Consider the following 15,723-nt stretch of genomic DNA (forward strand, 5'->3'; position numbering starts at 1 on the left):
TTACCTCAATTGTAACCAGCTCTTTGATCTGTGACGTCATCCCCTTTTTAACTGACATCATCTTTGCAGCATTTCCACCATGCGTCAGTTCCTCTGCAAACTCCACTACATTGCTCAGATAGTTTTCAGCAATGTCAAGCTCTTTATGCTGTGCTTCCAGTTTTTGTCTTCTGTCTTCATATTCTTCTCTTATTTGTGTCATCAGCTGTTTTCCATTTTCTCTTATCATGTGAGTTATTTCCATGATAACTTTTTCCATGTGATCGTTGAGTTTCTTTTCTTCAACACGAATACGGCTATCCAAAGACTGTGACATACGTTCTACAGCTTGCTTACCAGTCGTTGCTTCTTTTTCTCTTACTTTAAGTTTGGCCAACATTTCCACCAACTCGGCTGTATATTCTGCCGCTGCATCCTTAAGGTAGCGATAATTGTGTTCTGTTATTTTATGATCGAGGGCGGTGCATTCAAGGCAGATGGGAATTTCGCATGTATCGCAGTAGAACTTTAGCGGCTGGGTAGGGTGTTTACTGCAGTACATCGGTGGTTGTATTAAAACTGGGTCAGTCGACTTGGCTTTGTTGTAGTCGTCAATTGACATCAGTTGATGTGTACTGGTCAGTGGAATATTCTGGTGTGTACGTGCACAACTACTGCAGAGGAATATTCCACAATCTATGCATCTCACGGTGTTTTCCCCCTCTCTGCATCCACCACATGTATTTGATTCTGTCACCTTTTCTTCCCGTTCGTTGAACTGCCTTACCAATTCATTGAGAAAGAAATTGTTTGGTAGGTCTGCCACTCCCCCATTTGGCAATGTGATTTTCTCCCGACACAGAGGACAGCGTAAAGTGGAACTCCTACCTGCTAGTTTTGACAGGCACTGTTCGCAGAAAGTGTGCATACACGGTAAACCTTTAGCATGCTGGTATCGCTCAGTGCAAATTCCACAATTCAAGAAATTTGCGTCAATTTTCTCAAGGAATTTTGTCGCCTCTGCCGCCATTTTGTGTGTTGTTGAAATAGTCGTATAACTGTATGACTCGATTGCGCATGACTTGACCTCAATTTCACCTATATGAGGAAGTATGCTGGACATTGCACTGTACTGTTTCACTTTGCGCGGTGCAGTGTGGTGAACAGACTATTGAAACATATGATCATGATCATATGACGCATAGGCCCTACTCAGAAGTTGATAAATCTTCTTTCGAGATAAATTGTTTCGTTTGTTTGCATATCTGAGATGTCCTTCCCTTTGTAAATTAATATAAACAGGGTAAAGTGAAAGGTTAACGAAATATTATTCGATACATGAGAAGTCTACATAAATTATAGATATATTATATCAAACTCAACTACTCTGTCATATCTGCTAATAGAGGTTATTGCGACCATATAGTGTAGTGCAGAGTATTGGCATTTGGAAATATAATTATACAACATTTCATTTTGTTCCAGCATCACTCTTTACAAATTTCTCAATACGAAGTCCATATCTATTGTCAAGAACTCTGAAGTCAGCTGTTACTGTTACTTTCATGTACTGTGCTAGTGTACCTTTGCAAATTGCCAGTACATACCGATCGAGAGAGGGTACATACAACTGTACACCAATTTGATTGGATATATTGCACGTACCATACTCAGGCTGTGCACGGCTACACAAATATGTTTACCCACAGGTGATTTACTACTGGTTAGGATGTATAGTATTATGAGTTTGGAGTCTAAGTCGATTTATCAGCCGTACGTATACGTTTCTATGCTCACTATTCACGTTTATTGAATTACGCTACAAATCGATACGACATGAATTATAGTTTTGTTATTTAAGTCAAATATTATAATATAAAATACTAAATATAATATAAAATACTAAATGGCAACGTGTCCGCAAAAAAAAAACAGTGTTCAGCTAATAAATGACAGACGTGTCATATGGATAGTGTGGCCACTGTTTATACAGACTTGACTTGAATGAATTTATACTATCACTGTCTACGGTGTACTCAGGGAGTGAATTACAGAGAAATCGAACTGAGAAATGACAATTGGCGTACTGATCTATGGCATCGAGGTTTCGATAACTTCCACTTATGTCCTTTGGTTCTAGATGATGAAATCTCGAAGAATACCGCGTGATCAAAGTCACATAAATTATGCATTATTTTATAAACTTGTATCATATCTCCCCTCCGTCTTTGTATACTCCAGAGTTGGCAAATTAAGCACCGATTACCTCATGCAACGTGTGGTTGGTATTTTCAGACCACCTGTTAATCATGTGAAATCGATCAGTCAATCAATCAATCAATCAATCAATCAATCAATCAATCAATCAATCAATCAATCAATCAGCCAGCCAGCCAGCCAGCCAGCCAGCCAGCCAACCAACCAACCAACCAACCAACCAATCAACCAACCAACCAACCAACCAACCAACCAACCAACCAACCAACCAATCCTGTCTGGATTAAAAATATGCATCAACTTTCAATGGAAGCTTACATAGATATTAATAGAAAGTATGCCCTATTCGCCGAATTGTTTGTCACTGACACTTGATCTTATTGGTTTTCAATGCAAACACCTGGAACGGTATGCTTTTTAATATTCATAAATACCTAATAACGTCATTATTTTGTATTATGGCCATCCTTGAATAGAGTATTATCTCATAAGTGATTGTGAGCAATCAGTGCACAGACACTACGTTGTCAGAGATTACACTTCTCAGTAACTCATACACAAGACTTGGCTGATTCTTGGCTGACTACACTTTATGTTTGTCACGACACACTGTGTATGTCACCCGATCCAATGTTAATGAAAATTTAAAAACTTGAAATGTCTACGCGCATGCGCTGACTATGACATCCATAGCTATATCGTCTTCTTGACAGTTATGGAAGTCACAGTTTATCGCACATGACCTCTTTACTCAAAAGACTTAAAGTTACATATATTATGCTGGAACTGATGGCTTCCAGAACCGTCGTGATAGATTAGCCCCATCCATTTACCCTCCCCTCTTTTTGTTTCATCATATTTTAGTTTGGGGAAATATTAAAGCGTTAATATCAACATTAATTATTTCCGTAGTTGGGTGCAAATTATATAAAAGCAGAACCGCATTCAAAGTGTAAAGTACATCATTGGCAATTGCGTTGTTAGTCCAGGCACAAATACAAAAATAATGGGGGGGGGGGGGGTGCTAAGCATAGTCAGAATATTACTGAACAAGGACATAAGCAAACAAAAGATGTGGAAAGGAAGGTTAAATTTAATTATCAAAAGTGTCGAGTTGGCGAAGTGGGTACTCCAAGACAGAGTTGTATTGAACACAGCGTCGCTTGTAAGGAGTATAAATCATATTAAGCTTTAGTCTCTTTTGAATAGGTTTTACTTCACCACGCCACACCCTGTATATCCAATAATGTACTTACATACTTCAATGCACAGTATACTGTATAATGCCGTGCATTGAAACTGAGTTGTGCGATCACAGTGCGACTCGTCGTAAGAGGGCGGCATAGTGGTACGAGTCGCGTCGTTGTCGAAGAAAGTTTCTCTTCGCGTAAATAAACATAGAACACCTAATCGTGTCACTCACATTTATGGAGGTTGCTACATAATGGAAATCATTGCAATATAGACGTTTTGTTTGGTCAAAGAGATTTTGGATATATGCGATGATAGCGAAAATGCACCCTTCAGCTCTGAGTTGACACCAAGCAGCCTTTTATCCCATTATACATATCTCAGACCAAAGTTTGGTGCTCTGAGTTGACATCAAGCAACCTTCAAACACAAGCTAACGTGACAGACTAGTATTTAAAGAAATTGGACTATTTAAAAAAATTATCAATATTTTGAAACTTTTGATATTGAAATAATTGATAAGTATTGCCAGACCCGGCACCATTACCTGTTTTGTCAATAGTGTATATCTTCAGACTATAATTGTAGAATCAAGCACATAATTAGAACTGTTAGATGACTATGTCTACTATCTAAAGTATGAAGATTATTTTTAAACACGAATATTATGGAACCTAGCTCTACACATAGTCCAGTTGCCAGGTCACCCAACCTTGCATTCTCATTGTTAGAGGGAATGTTTTGTGGTTGATAATTTTTCTCCAAGGTCTTCTGAACAAGAATCTGGTGGGTGCTACCCTGGCAGAGTTGAGCATTTTGTTTGATTTGCCTAAATTAACAATTGCCGATTTATGTCAATTTAGGTCATCTTGTAGCACATATATACAATATTATCATGTATAAGTGAGTTTTATATTGCACATATCTTTACCTTATAGTTATAATATAGTACTGGGCTTAAATGACACAGTAATAAAAGAAACCAATTTAGATATAATTTTCATAAATTGCACAGAATAAGAATATTTTGAAGCATATAGCAAACATTTAATACCAAACAATACTTGTCACTGATTCAGGAAATCTGAATCATGTAACTACAATAAATTCTTTGAAGGAATGAAACAAAAGAAATAAAATATACTAGAAGTAAACAAATGGATAATTTGCATAATTACAATCGAATTACCTGCAGCATACCTTAATACATACAGTATCGAGCAATATTGACCATTGGTTCACTAAATCTGAATCATTAACTTAAGTAATTGATTTTGAAGGTATGATATAAACAAAGAATAATGATAACTATGGAAGTAAAAGAATTAACAATTCATAAAATAATAACTTAATTTGCATAATTTGCATAAAATGCAAAAATATGAATGATAAACCTAGCTTCATTGTGAGAACAGTTACGACCGTTCTTTTATCTCCAGGAACACGATAAGTTGTGCTAGGGTACCCAGAATTTATTTTCTCTGTCGGTATTTTATTATGACGGAGTTAATTCTTAGCACTGTATTAGCTACACCTGAAACATTAAAAAAAAAATTGTTTTGTAAGATATAATCACTAAATCGTACATCCTGCACAGTGTTGAATCACCTGTGGTAAACATATTTATGTAGCAGTACACAGTTTGCCAATCAAATCGATTTTTAGGTCCCCATCCAAACATCAGCACCCCAATAAATCACAATTTCAACTTATTACATACTTAAAGATAAAAAAAATTAACCTCTAATTGACATGCGCGATGTCTTATTATTGCTATTTAAATAATTTTCAGTGAACATAGTGTTGGTTCTCTGATTGAAAAATTAATTATCCAGTTGCATCAAGTGTAGATTTAATACCAACCTTTTAAAATATCAACTGTAATGGCTGTATGAAAGTATTAGAGGTGGCAGATTTATTCTGCATCATCCTCATCTTATTCCATGTCATTGTCATCATATGTATTAGAGAGTTCGTGTTTGCATTTTTCATTTCATTCACACTTGTAATATTTATAATATATTAGTACATGAAATTCCAGTTGTTCTACAGCTGCAATTGTTTCTGGCACACTGAGGGAGTTCAGTAGTGTAACCAACCAACCAACCAACCAACCAACCAACCAACCAACGACAGTTCTGGGCATCATTCTAGATTTAAAATGTACGAACCCGGTAACGTTTTTTACATTCTGTCGTTCTTGCCCAGATACCTTACAATAACAGAAACATTTTAAAGACTTAGTGTTTTTAAATATAATAGTCCCGAATTATAAATCACATAGAGCCTCTTTCTTCACATCTTGTGTCTCTTTTCTGCCAGCCTTGTCGTGTCTTCTCAAAGTTGTCTGGGTTTTCTCACACTTACTCGAAACTTTGGGAATGTCACTGAGTTCATAATGAATATAAGAAGTTGTTACAATCACTCCCAAAGACTTGTATTTAAGAAAGTCCTCTGACCTCTTGAACTCTATTTTATGGTCATCGATAGGTTCACATTTCACTTCAATCGCCATCAGTTCTTTCATTTGTAACGTCATCCCCTTCTTTGCTGACATCATCTGTGCAGCATTCCCAGCATGAATCAGTTCCTTTGCAAACTCCACTACGTTGCTAAGGTAGTTTTCAGCAATGTCAAGTTCTTTATGCTGTGCTTCCAGCTTTTGTCTTCTATCTTCATATTCTTCTCTTAGTTGCTGCATCAACAGTTTTCCGTTTTCTTTTATCATGCGAGTTATTTCCACGATAGTCTTGTCCATGTGAAGGTTGAGTTTCCTTTCTTCAACACGAATACGGTTATCCAAAGACTGTGACATACGTTTTACAGCTTGCTTACCAGTCTTTGTTTCTCTTTCTTTCACTTTAAGTCCAGCCACCATTCGCTTCAGCTCTCCTGCATATTCCGCTGCTGCGTCTTCTAGGTATTGATAACTATGTTCTGTTATTTGATGATCTAGGGCGGTGCATTCAAGGCAGATGGAAACTTCACATGTGTCGCAGTAGAATTTTAATGGCTGGGCTGGATGTTTACTGCAGTACATTGTTGGTTGTACTGAAGCTGGGTCAGTAAACATTAGCATTTCGTAGTCACCCAAGGACATTAAATTGTGCAATTTAGTTTGGGGAATTTTCTGATGTGTCCGTCCACAAGCTGCACAGAGAAATATTCCACATTCAATGCACCTCACCGTTATTACTCTCTCATCACATCCTCCGCATGCTGTCGATTTCGCCATCTTCTTATCTCTGTCGCTGAACTGGCCCACCAATTCATTAACAAAGAAATTGCTTGGCAGATTGGCAATTCCACCGGTTGGTATCTGGTGTTTACATCGGCAGATCGGGCATTTTATGAAGCGACTTTCAGGAATTCTCCCTATTATGAGCCTGTCAAGACACCGCCTGCAAAAGTTGTGTAAACATGGCAGACATTTGGCGTCTTCGTAGCGTTCGGTGCAAATGGTACAGTTGAGAAAATTATTAGCTATATTCTGTAGAAAAGACAGTGCTCCTTCTACGGCTGCCATTTTTAAATCTAGTGTAGTTGTGTAGGTATACAGAGACAACACATTAACTTTTTGCCTGGTAGTGGTGAACAATGCTGATGTCTCAATATTTATTACACCTTGAGATCGAGACGTGGGGATTACAGAGGCGACGTGAACCATTGTTATATCGTGTTATAGAAAATCACTGATGTGTGGAATACATAGAATCCATGGGTTATACCAATTGTTCTTGTCATAAGGGAGAGGTAAGGGACAAGCCAAACTTGTTTAACAGTTCTTTCGTCATTCGTCACACACATAAATAGTCAGAAAAATATAGCCATTCGCGCAGGACTAGGCTAGCAATGTGTGAAATACAGTTGAAAGATTTTCTATTTAATTTCAGAACAGTTTTCTTCGAATTCACTTCACTATATCTTACATATCAGTTATAAGTTCATTGAGTACAAAACGTTCTACAAGCCTGTCAAGACACTCGATCAATAGAATCTATTGTTTTCGTACAACAGTTTCTTCTCATAGATTTTCTTTTCAATTCAACTATGCATGGACAGTACTAGTACGGACTATTTAAAAGTCAATTCAGTTCAGTCATTGGTAAATGTTATTATATTTATGTAAAGAAGATTCGGTTGTAGCTGTACTAGCTACAACTGGAATATTGTTTTGAAAATGTATTGTGAGACAACAGTAACTTCTATAATATGGTACACCCTGAACAATACTGAATACTGAATAACCTTTGCGTGAAAGTATTTTTTTACAACTGTATACAGGTGTCCACTCAAATGTCAACGCCCTCAACGGCGATCACAGTTTCAACTTGGTACTGTACTACTTAATAGAAATAATCTACATCTAATGAACATGTACAATGTCTGATTATCGGTATCAGAACAACTTTCGGCGAATAGATTGTGGTTGTCTGGTCGAAAACATTATGCAATAGTTACAGACTAGTCTAGTTTTAACATGTGGCGATGGATTTTAAAACCAAGCTTCACTCAAGAGTTAAACTTGTTACTACACCACCTATGGATAATATTGACCACTAATTAACATATACAATGTCTTTATATAAGTAATTGACCAAATTTAGAGGAGAATATAATCAATCAATCAATCAATCAATCAATCAATCAATAAACAAACAAACCAATCAATCAATCAATCAATCAATCAATCAATCAATCAATCAATCAATCAATCAATCAATCAATCAATCAATCAATCAATCAATCAATCAACCAACCAACCATCCACCCACCCACCCAACCAACCAGTCAGTCAGTCAGTCAGTCAGTCAGTCAGTCGGTCGGTCAGTCAGTCAGTCGGTGAGTGAGTGAGTGAGTGAGTGAGTGTGTGAGTGAGTAAGTGAGTGAGTGAGTGAGTCACTCACTCACTCAATGAATGAATGAATCAATCAATCAATCAATCAATCAATCAATCAATCAACCAACCAACCAACCAACCAACCAACCAACCAACCAACCAACCAACCGACCGACCGACCGACCAACCAACCAACCAGCCGGCCGGCCAACCAGCCAGCCAGCCAGCCAGCCAGCCAGCAATCAAGCAATCAAGCAATCAATCAATAAATACTAGAGCTGAAAGGAAGGATGGTTCTCGCGAACTTCGTGACGTGAATTTTGCCAAACGGGATTTAATGCATCACTGTTCCATAGTTAAAAAGTTCACGCCATTGCGCGAAATACAGTGAAAATTAGACAGTGTGAAAATCGATTTGCCTTCTCACCTCCCATGTTCGTGTTTCTGATAAAAATGGGTGTTGTAGTATAGTAAAATCTGTACGATTCAGTTCATCACAACAATGGCCCAAGAATTCGTCCATATCAATGTAGAAGGGGAGAATTGAGCCAAACGTCAAGCAAAATACATCACAACATCAACACACACAACAGGGACTTAATTGAAATCCACTGAGAATGTATCACATTACCATTTCCCATCATGCCATGCTTTTATTACAACTATTGCTGCTGTATTAATTAAGCTCTTGGATTAGACAATACACACACTGAGTCCCTGGACAGAGACTAAGATCACATCATACGCTGTCAACTGTATTTTTCAACCATGATGAATTTTTCGCTTCTTCCATTACTTGTATGTACTGTACTGTGTGGTACAACCGCTGTCCGCGCTGCCGACCCCTTTGACTTCACTTGGAAAAACTGTGGAGGTAGGTATAGATAAATATATTTTCGCTGATAATATTAAAACAAACATATACATTTCAATTAACTGTACAGCTGTTGTACAGCGGGCTCCCATTACTGATAACGCAATATATGTTTAGATATCGTCTTGTGAATTCTTGTCCCCCCAGCCTTATCACGTTCGAATTCGCTCCCTGAATGGATACATTTTCGTATAAATTTCAGCAGGAAAATGCGTGCTATGGGAGTAGAATGACATATTTCAATTGTGGGGTAATTGCCCTCCTCCGAAGTTTATTAGAGTGAACGAAGTGAAATTTGTAAAGGAGGGGTCGATGTCCCTCATCATGCATGACCAGGGTATTGCGTAATTTATGCAGTTTCAGGACTCCGTATGGGTGGAGCTCTACTTGATGAATATTTGAAGTTATTGGCAAAAAGATTGCAATGTAAATTGTCATTTGTAGAGGTTTTATCTTTAAATCCTGGTTAGGAGGAGGTTTTTGGATGTATACACTTGAACTCTTTCGTTACAGCTTAGTGTATTTAATGGACTGGTTCGGTTTTGGTTTAATGATTTAGGTCTAATAAATGGATTACCCGGCAGAGCTGTACAAAATAGGATGAGCAAGTGGGTTAGACAGTACAATTTACAGAAGATAACTGTTCAATTATAAATTATGGATAAAACATTTGTATATTTACGATGAAAAAACACAATTTACGAATTTCGAAGTGTATAAATTGGAGTTTACATCATTTTACAATTATAACTGAAAAGTTGATAGAAGGGCATTCTAATTTCATCTGTGTAGGAGGTTACTGATATGAATCCATCTACACACTCTTATACTCATGACAAAGATAAAGATGATAGGATATCAAAAGAATAAGCAATCTCTTTTACCCCAAAACCAGAATCAGACCAGGGCGGATTCCTGGGAGACGTCATTGACATTGTGTCCCTCTGCTTTATTGATAGCGGGACGATTGGGGTCAGGGAAGGGATGCCCTCTCCGATTACGAAGTAAAAAATACCGCTTGTCCACTCTCTCCGAATTCGAAATCGAGGTGCTTGGCAAAATTGAGATGTAAAATTAGACAAGATATCATGTTGATTCTCATTTAGAAAGTGAAATATTGAAGCTATTAAAATTGTTAAGTTGATGTGAAATCATTTCCGCAATAGCCTGATTTTGCATTGTAAAAGATAATTAATGCTTATCATATTTCAAAGTGCCAGGCTAAAGGACCCTTTGTGCTGTGCTTCTGTTAGAGTTAGTCTGCTGTTCAAATATGTCTATCTGTATGTCAAAAACATTAATTGGTAAAATATCAAGGTAATATACTTTGTAATGTAATATTAGACATGTTTCACCTAATATCAGATCTTTAAAATGAATTGTGTTTTACATGTATTTATAAATCATTCACTATTGGCCATCTTCCCAACAATATATCTTCAGGGTCACTGGTCTAAATATTGTCGCTGATAATAAATTCTTTAAATCTCAGACCAATAAATAGGTTAGTGGTCTGAGTTCAAATGCATGCTTGAAAGGGGCTCGGAAAGAGTCACCTAGTTAAGTTATCAGCTATACCCAGCCTCACCACTGACTCACTTCATGGCCAAGCGAGAGTCTGCAGCATTCATTTACAAATGTCATTATTGTAAGGAAGAACATACATGGCTGCTGTCGAGATCTGTGACAGTCTATGATTGGAAGAAAATGATTCCGAATTTTTATTTTCATCTACTTTGTAGATTAAAAAACCCCATTGGTTTAAACTAAGTCGTCTTTGTAAGGAGATTGAACAAAATACTCCTGCCAAACGTTTCTACCATGTAATTTTACTACAAATGTCAGTTTGAGGTTAAGTTTCCGTTACCCAGACTCTCACCGCTGGGGACTCTTCTCGGTTTGGGAGGGCTTGTAGGCAGGGCCCCCATCAGCGAGAGTCTGGGTAACCGAGACTAGCTGAGGTTCTGTCTCTCCGCGCAGCCATGCCTCATTTTTTACAAATGACGGACGTACTGTCTGCTACCAATGTATTAGGAGTAAGTAATTAATTTGAATGAGGTCACCATATTTATGTCTTGAGGTAAATTTAAGCTAGGAATAGAGTGTAATGTATTTGAAAAAGATTTTTAATTTCTTTTACTGATTCACACTCACAATCAACTTTTCAATGGTTTATTTTATTTGCAAAAGTCATTGTAACTGTAAGTAAAAATATAGTAAACAGATGTATCCTGTGTAGTTAAACAATGCGAGGATGGGGAGGTGGGGGGGGGGGGGGCTTGTCTTGTATGCTAAATATCAAATGCCGCATGTTAAACAGGGCCTATTTTTGACCCAAAATGACAGTGTCTTAAGGTGTTCGAAAACAATAATCTTTTAGTGCATATGTTACGTAGCTTAATATAGCGTTTCAGTGTTTAAGTATGGTAGTAGTGATTAGCACGGCAGAACGTAAACGATTCTCCACTCTAAATGTCTTTCTTGGGTATCAGGATCGAGGAGCTTGTCTAAGTTAGGAATTAGCTACACAGGTATTGTCACATACACGTACGCTCTTACACTCAGGCAGAGAGAGACACCGCACACCAACAGTTGCGTTGTAATCAAAATCCAGGAATAGTCTTTAGTTCTCCAAGTCCCTAACATATAAGTTCTAGCTATCACCTTGAAATTAAGGTGATGTCATCTTTGTAAACGGAACTAGTTATAATTAAATGATCTCTCACCTAGATTCATTGTTCTAAAAGACATGGTGAACTTTCCACCAGAATATTTAAGATTGGGATTCAAGATCATGCCATATGTAAATTGTTCACGTGTAAGACAAATGTTGATCACGCCATTGAAAATTGAGTATTAATTTGAATTCGGTAATCAACAAGTTATCTTGTTTACAGGAACTAGTCTATGTTTAATCAAAACACTTGATATTTTGTTATCCCCTATGCGACAAATGTAATTAGTATAGGATTAGTAGATAAATCAACATGTTATTTGATCATGCTGTTGTTAGCTCCTGATTTGTGAGTAAGTAGTATAAATATGAATTTTACGTTAATTTAGGTGAAATATGCCAAAATTCCGAATATGACATTTCTTGATCGTAACATATAGACCCTGTGACGAAAGAAATAACACTATAGAACTTCAGATTTTCAAAAAGTGTTATTTGGTCAAAACTACTGGTCAGATTCTTCTGAAATTTATGGGAATGTTTGTAGATATGTCCAGATGAGGAATTGTTGAAGACCTGATTGGTGATAGGCAAATATAGCTTAAAAATGTGATTTCTTGTCAAAAAGCTACAACTTCAAACCTATATAGCTAATGTTCTGAAATTTAGTAATGATCTTTCTGGGGTGTAGATGAAGAGCTGTTGATGAAATGATTACGCGATTATTGATATTCATATTGTTTGAATTTTGTAACAAAATCGAACTTTGAAACTACTTGGTAGATCTGCATACTGAAATGTATACTTTCATTATAAAATAGAAGCATGGATTTCGATATCAGATGTACACAACGCCATTTGTTTGTATTTTTATTTACCCCATTGACAGGAAGTAACGATGATGTAAGCTTTTCACAGCTGTCGCTTTCCCCTATGCCTCTAAAGCTACCGGGCAGCGCTCACATGACGTATGCGGTGGACGTAAGACAACTGACAAGTAAGTCAAAGGTCTCCGTAGATCTGGTAAGAGTTGTCAAAATATGGTTTGGAGGAAAGATTATTCGTGTACCGGTACCGTGCTTTGTTAAATACGGGTCATGGTAAGTAATACAGCAGTCGTTGTGGTCACGGCTGTGTGTACACAAACTTGTATGTAAACAAACTTAAGGTTACGTATTATTAAGTAAGAACTTGTTAGCGTGCATGCATTTACTGATTAACTCAGATCTACTATTTACGGTGGTTGATTTATTGGCGGTTATATTAAAATATTTTTCCTAGAGATATCGTTTGGTAACATTTGAGTATGAGGAAGCCTGCTTGAGGACTGACCAGTGCATATCGTAATTGGTTTTGTTGTCTTTTAGGTGCCAAATGTATTTACTGAGCGCAGTGTCATATATATATATATATATATATATATATATATATATATATATATATATATATATATATATATATATATATATATATATATATATATATATATATATATATATATATATATATAATTTATTCTCTATGCGAGTAATCGTAGGGAAAGACGTCGAGTTGATGTATAGTAGAGTTATAGTGTTTCTTATTTTTGAGTAAAAGTTCTGTCTCTGTATGATTTCATTGTTTACTTTGTCTGTCTGTCTGTCTGTCTGTTTGTCTGCCAGTCTGTCTGTCTGTCTGTCTGTCTGTTTGTGTGAGTCATCATTTTCTCAATAACGGCTGGCTCAATTCAAACGAATTCGCTCACATATTCTTTTGGGTAATAGTTAAAACTAATTTGGTTAACATCTATGAATGTTAATGAGGAATTGTTGTAAATAACGATTTTGGATCTTAATAGTGAAATGTGCACGTGTCCTATACAGCTTGTTGACGTAGCTAGCTTATTCATTTATATAATTAATGATTCGCTATATCCTAAGTACACAAACTTCAAGTTTTCATATAATCTGGTTCGATTAATTTGTCAATTAAGGTGTATATCATGCATGATATCTGTAGCTCAGAATTTTGCATTCGAACATTCAATTGCTTGGAACACAAATCTCATGGTTCTGCCCTTACCGAAGGCATTCAGTTTAAATCTGGTTTCCATAGCGTTAACACAGAGCTTATCGATCATTTTGAATTCCAACATTTATAACTGTTTACATTATTTTCTCCTCAGTTCCAAAAAAAAAGTGGTGACCTGTAAAAATAAACTAGAGCTAGTAATTGATGTTTTTAGTGTGTCTTTATCAGAACTTAGAATGGCATACTGATTTTCCAAAGTCGAAACAAATGGATAAAACATATAATTAACAGAAATTTGGTACAGACGTTTCCTAGCAGTCGAAATTCTGGTCGTCATAAGCGGCTTTTGAGAGAAATTGATTATTACGAGACATTTGGTCTACTGATATTTCGTAGGCAGAACGAAGAAAAATGCTCCGATGGAATAATGTCTTCTTGTTCTGTCCATAGTGAATACGACTTGTGCAATCCGGTGAAATTCGTTAAAGATCTAGTGTGTCCAGAGAGTAACTGTCAATGCCCACCAGAAGATGGTCATCACCAGGATGATGTATCGCTTGACATCGATGATGTACCGTATGGACTGTCCTTTATCACCGACGTAAGTATTTGTTTGAAAAGGTCAGCTACCATATTAATCGAAATGCATTGTGGGTACACATGGGGGAGATAGATTTCATCATCAATCAAAAGTCCACTAGCTGTAACTTAAGTATTATTTTTTTTCGATCGGACAACCAATAATACATTCACTGAATATTCTTTAAATATCGATAATTACACAGTATACATATTAATAGGAAGTCGATTTTATCCACATGTAGTATAGTAGCTACAGGTTGAAATCATGACCACGTTGGGTGGGGGGGAGAGTCTAATCTTTTAGGGTGCGGATCCAAAAATCAATTTGATTGGAAGCTTATTAGACCGTGTCATATGTAGATTTGTACCATTACGTTTGCTAACAGATGATTCAATACTGTTGGGGATGTACGATATTAAAAGAAAACTGTAAGACTTAGTTTTAAAAATATGTTCCGGTTACATTTAAAGCAGCTTTAGGCGTGATTTGAAATGTTTTCCTTTTTATTATAATATAAGAATGTTTCTTATATTATATAAGTCTAAATTGAACATCAGAATTCAAATGTTACTGGGCCAGTGCATGTGCTTCCTCTTGCGGACTGGTCCGTGATCCTAGACCTTGGAAAAGTACTTGCAAATACTGACAAGAGACCACCGATGTTTAAGCCAATACTTGTCTTTCTTTCTTTCTTTCTTTCTTTCTTTCTTTCTTTCTTTCTTTCTTTCTTTCTTTCTTTCTTTCTTTCTTTCTTTCTTTCTTTCTTTCTTTCTTTCTTTCTTTCTTTCTTTCATTCATTCTTTCTTTCTTTCTTAAATTTTCTCTATTTTTCTTTTTACAATTTCTCTACATTCAGGGCAACTACGAAGCCAAAATTACTATCAAAGACGCCGACGGTAATGTGGCAGGCTGTGTGGAAGTTACCTTTAGTTTGGGAGATTAATTACCGTTGTTATGGTTTTTACCGAGAGTCTTCCGAGTAACCAACCATTTCGACACATTTTGACCACTCATCATACATTTAATGGCACAAATGTATCGCTGTAACTAATACGATGAATGTTCCCACTGAGGAAACACATTTTTTTTCAAACTGTGATGCCATATGTTTTGTCATTTACTAATACAGCCATTTGCATGTATCGGATCGGACTTCTGTTACACTGCTGTATGAGGTCATTTCCGCCATTTCCGGAAACTGCAGAATAGAAAACGACATTCATAATCATTATGCCAATTACTTTCACATCTAATTTCCACTTTAATTCTCTCAAACCGTTAATAAAGTAGAATCGCATGTCAAGGTCAGTTACTTGTCCCGATTTTTGTAACCCAGCCATTCGTTCGCTCAATCC

General features: G+C 36.6%; 2 protein-coding genes across 2 annotated transcripts; one reads left to right on the forward strand and one right to left on the reverse strand.

Moving 5' to 3' along the window:
• Positions 1-5,656: 5,656 nt before the first annotated feature.
• Positions 5,657-7,054, reverse strand: LOC144434111 (E3 ubiquitin-protein ligase TRIM33-like). The gene has a single exon (XM_078122566.1). It carries the CDS (start codon positions 7,052-7,054, stop codon positions 5,657-5,659), a length of 1,398 nt encoding a protein of 465 aa, XP_077978692.1.
• A 1,850-nt stretch (positions 7,055-8,904) lies between these two features.
• Positions 8,905-15,671, forward strand: LOC144434459 (uncharacterized). Its single transcript, XM_078122910.1, has 4 exons — positions 8,905-9,101; positions 12,665-12,875; positions 14,236-14,386; positions 15,225-15,671. The coding sequence occupies exons 1-4, from the start codon at positions 8,996-8,998 to the stop codon at positions 15,309-15,311; spliced, it is 555 nt and encodes a 184-aa protein (XP_077979036.1). The 5' UTR covers positions 8,905-8,995; the 3' UTR covers positions 15,312-15,671.
• Positions 15,672-15,723: the final 52 nt, after the last annotated feature.

This window comes from Glandiceps talaboti, chromosome 4 (assembly GCF_964340395.1).
Source record: "Glandiceps talaboti chromosome 4, keGlaTala1.1, whole genome shotgun sequence".
NCBI classification, from domain to species: domain Eukaryota; kingdom Metazoa; phylum Hemichordata; class Enteropneusta; family Spengelidae; genus Glandiceps; species Glandiceps talaboti.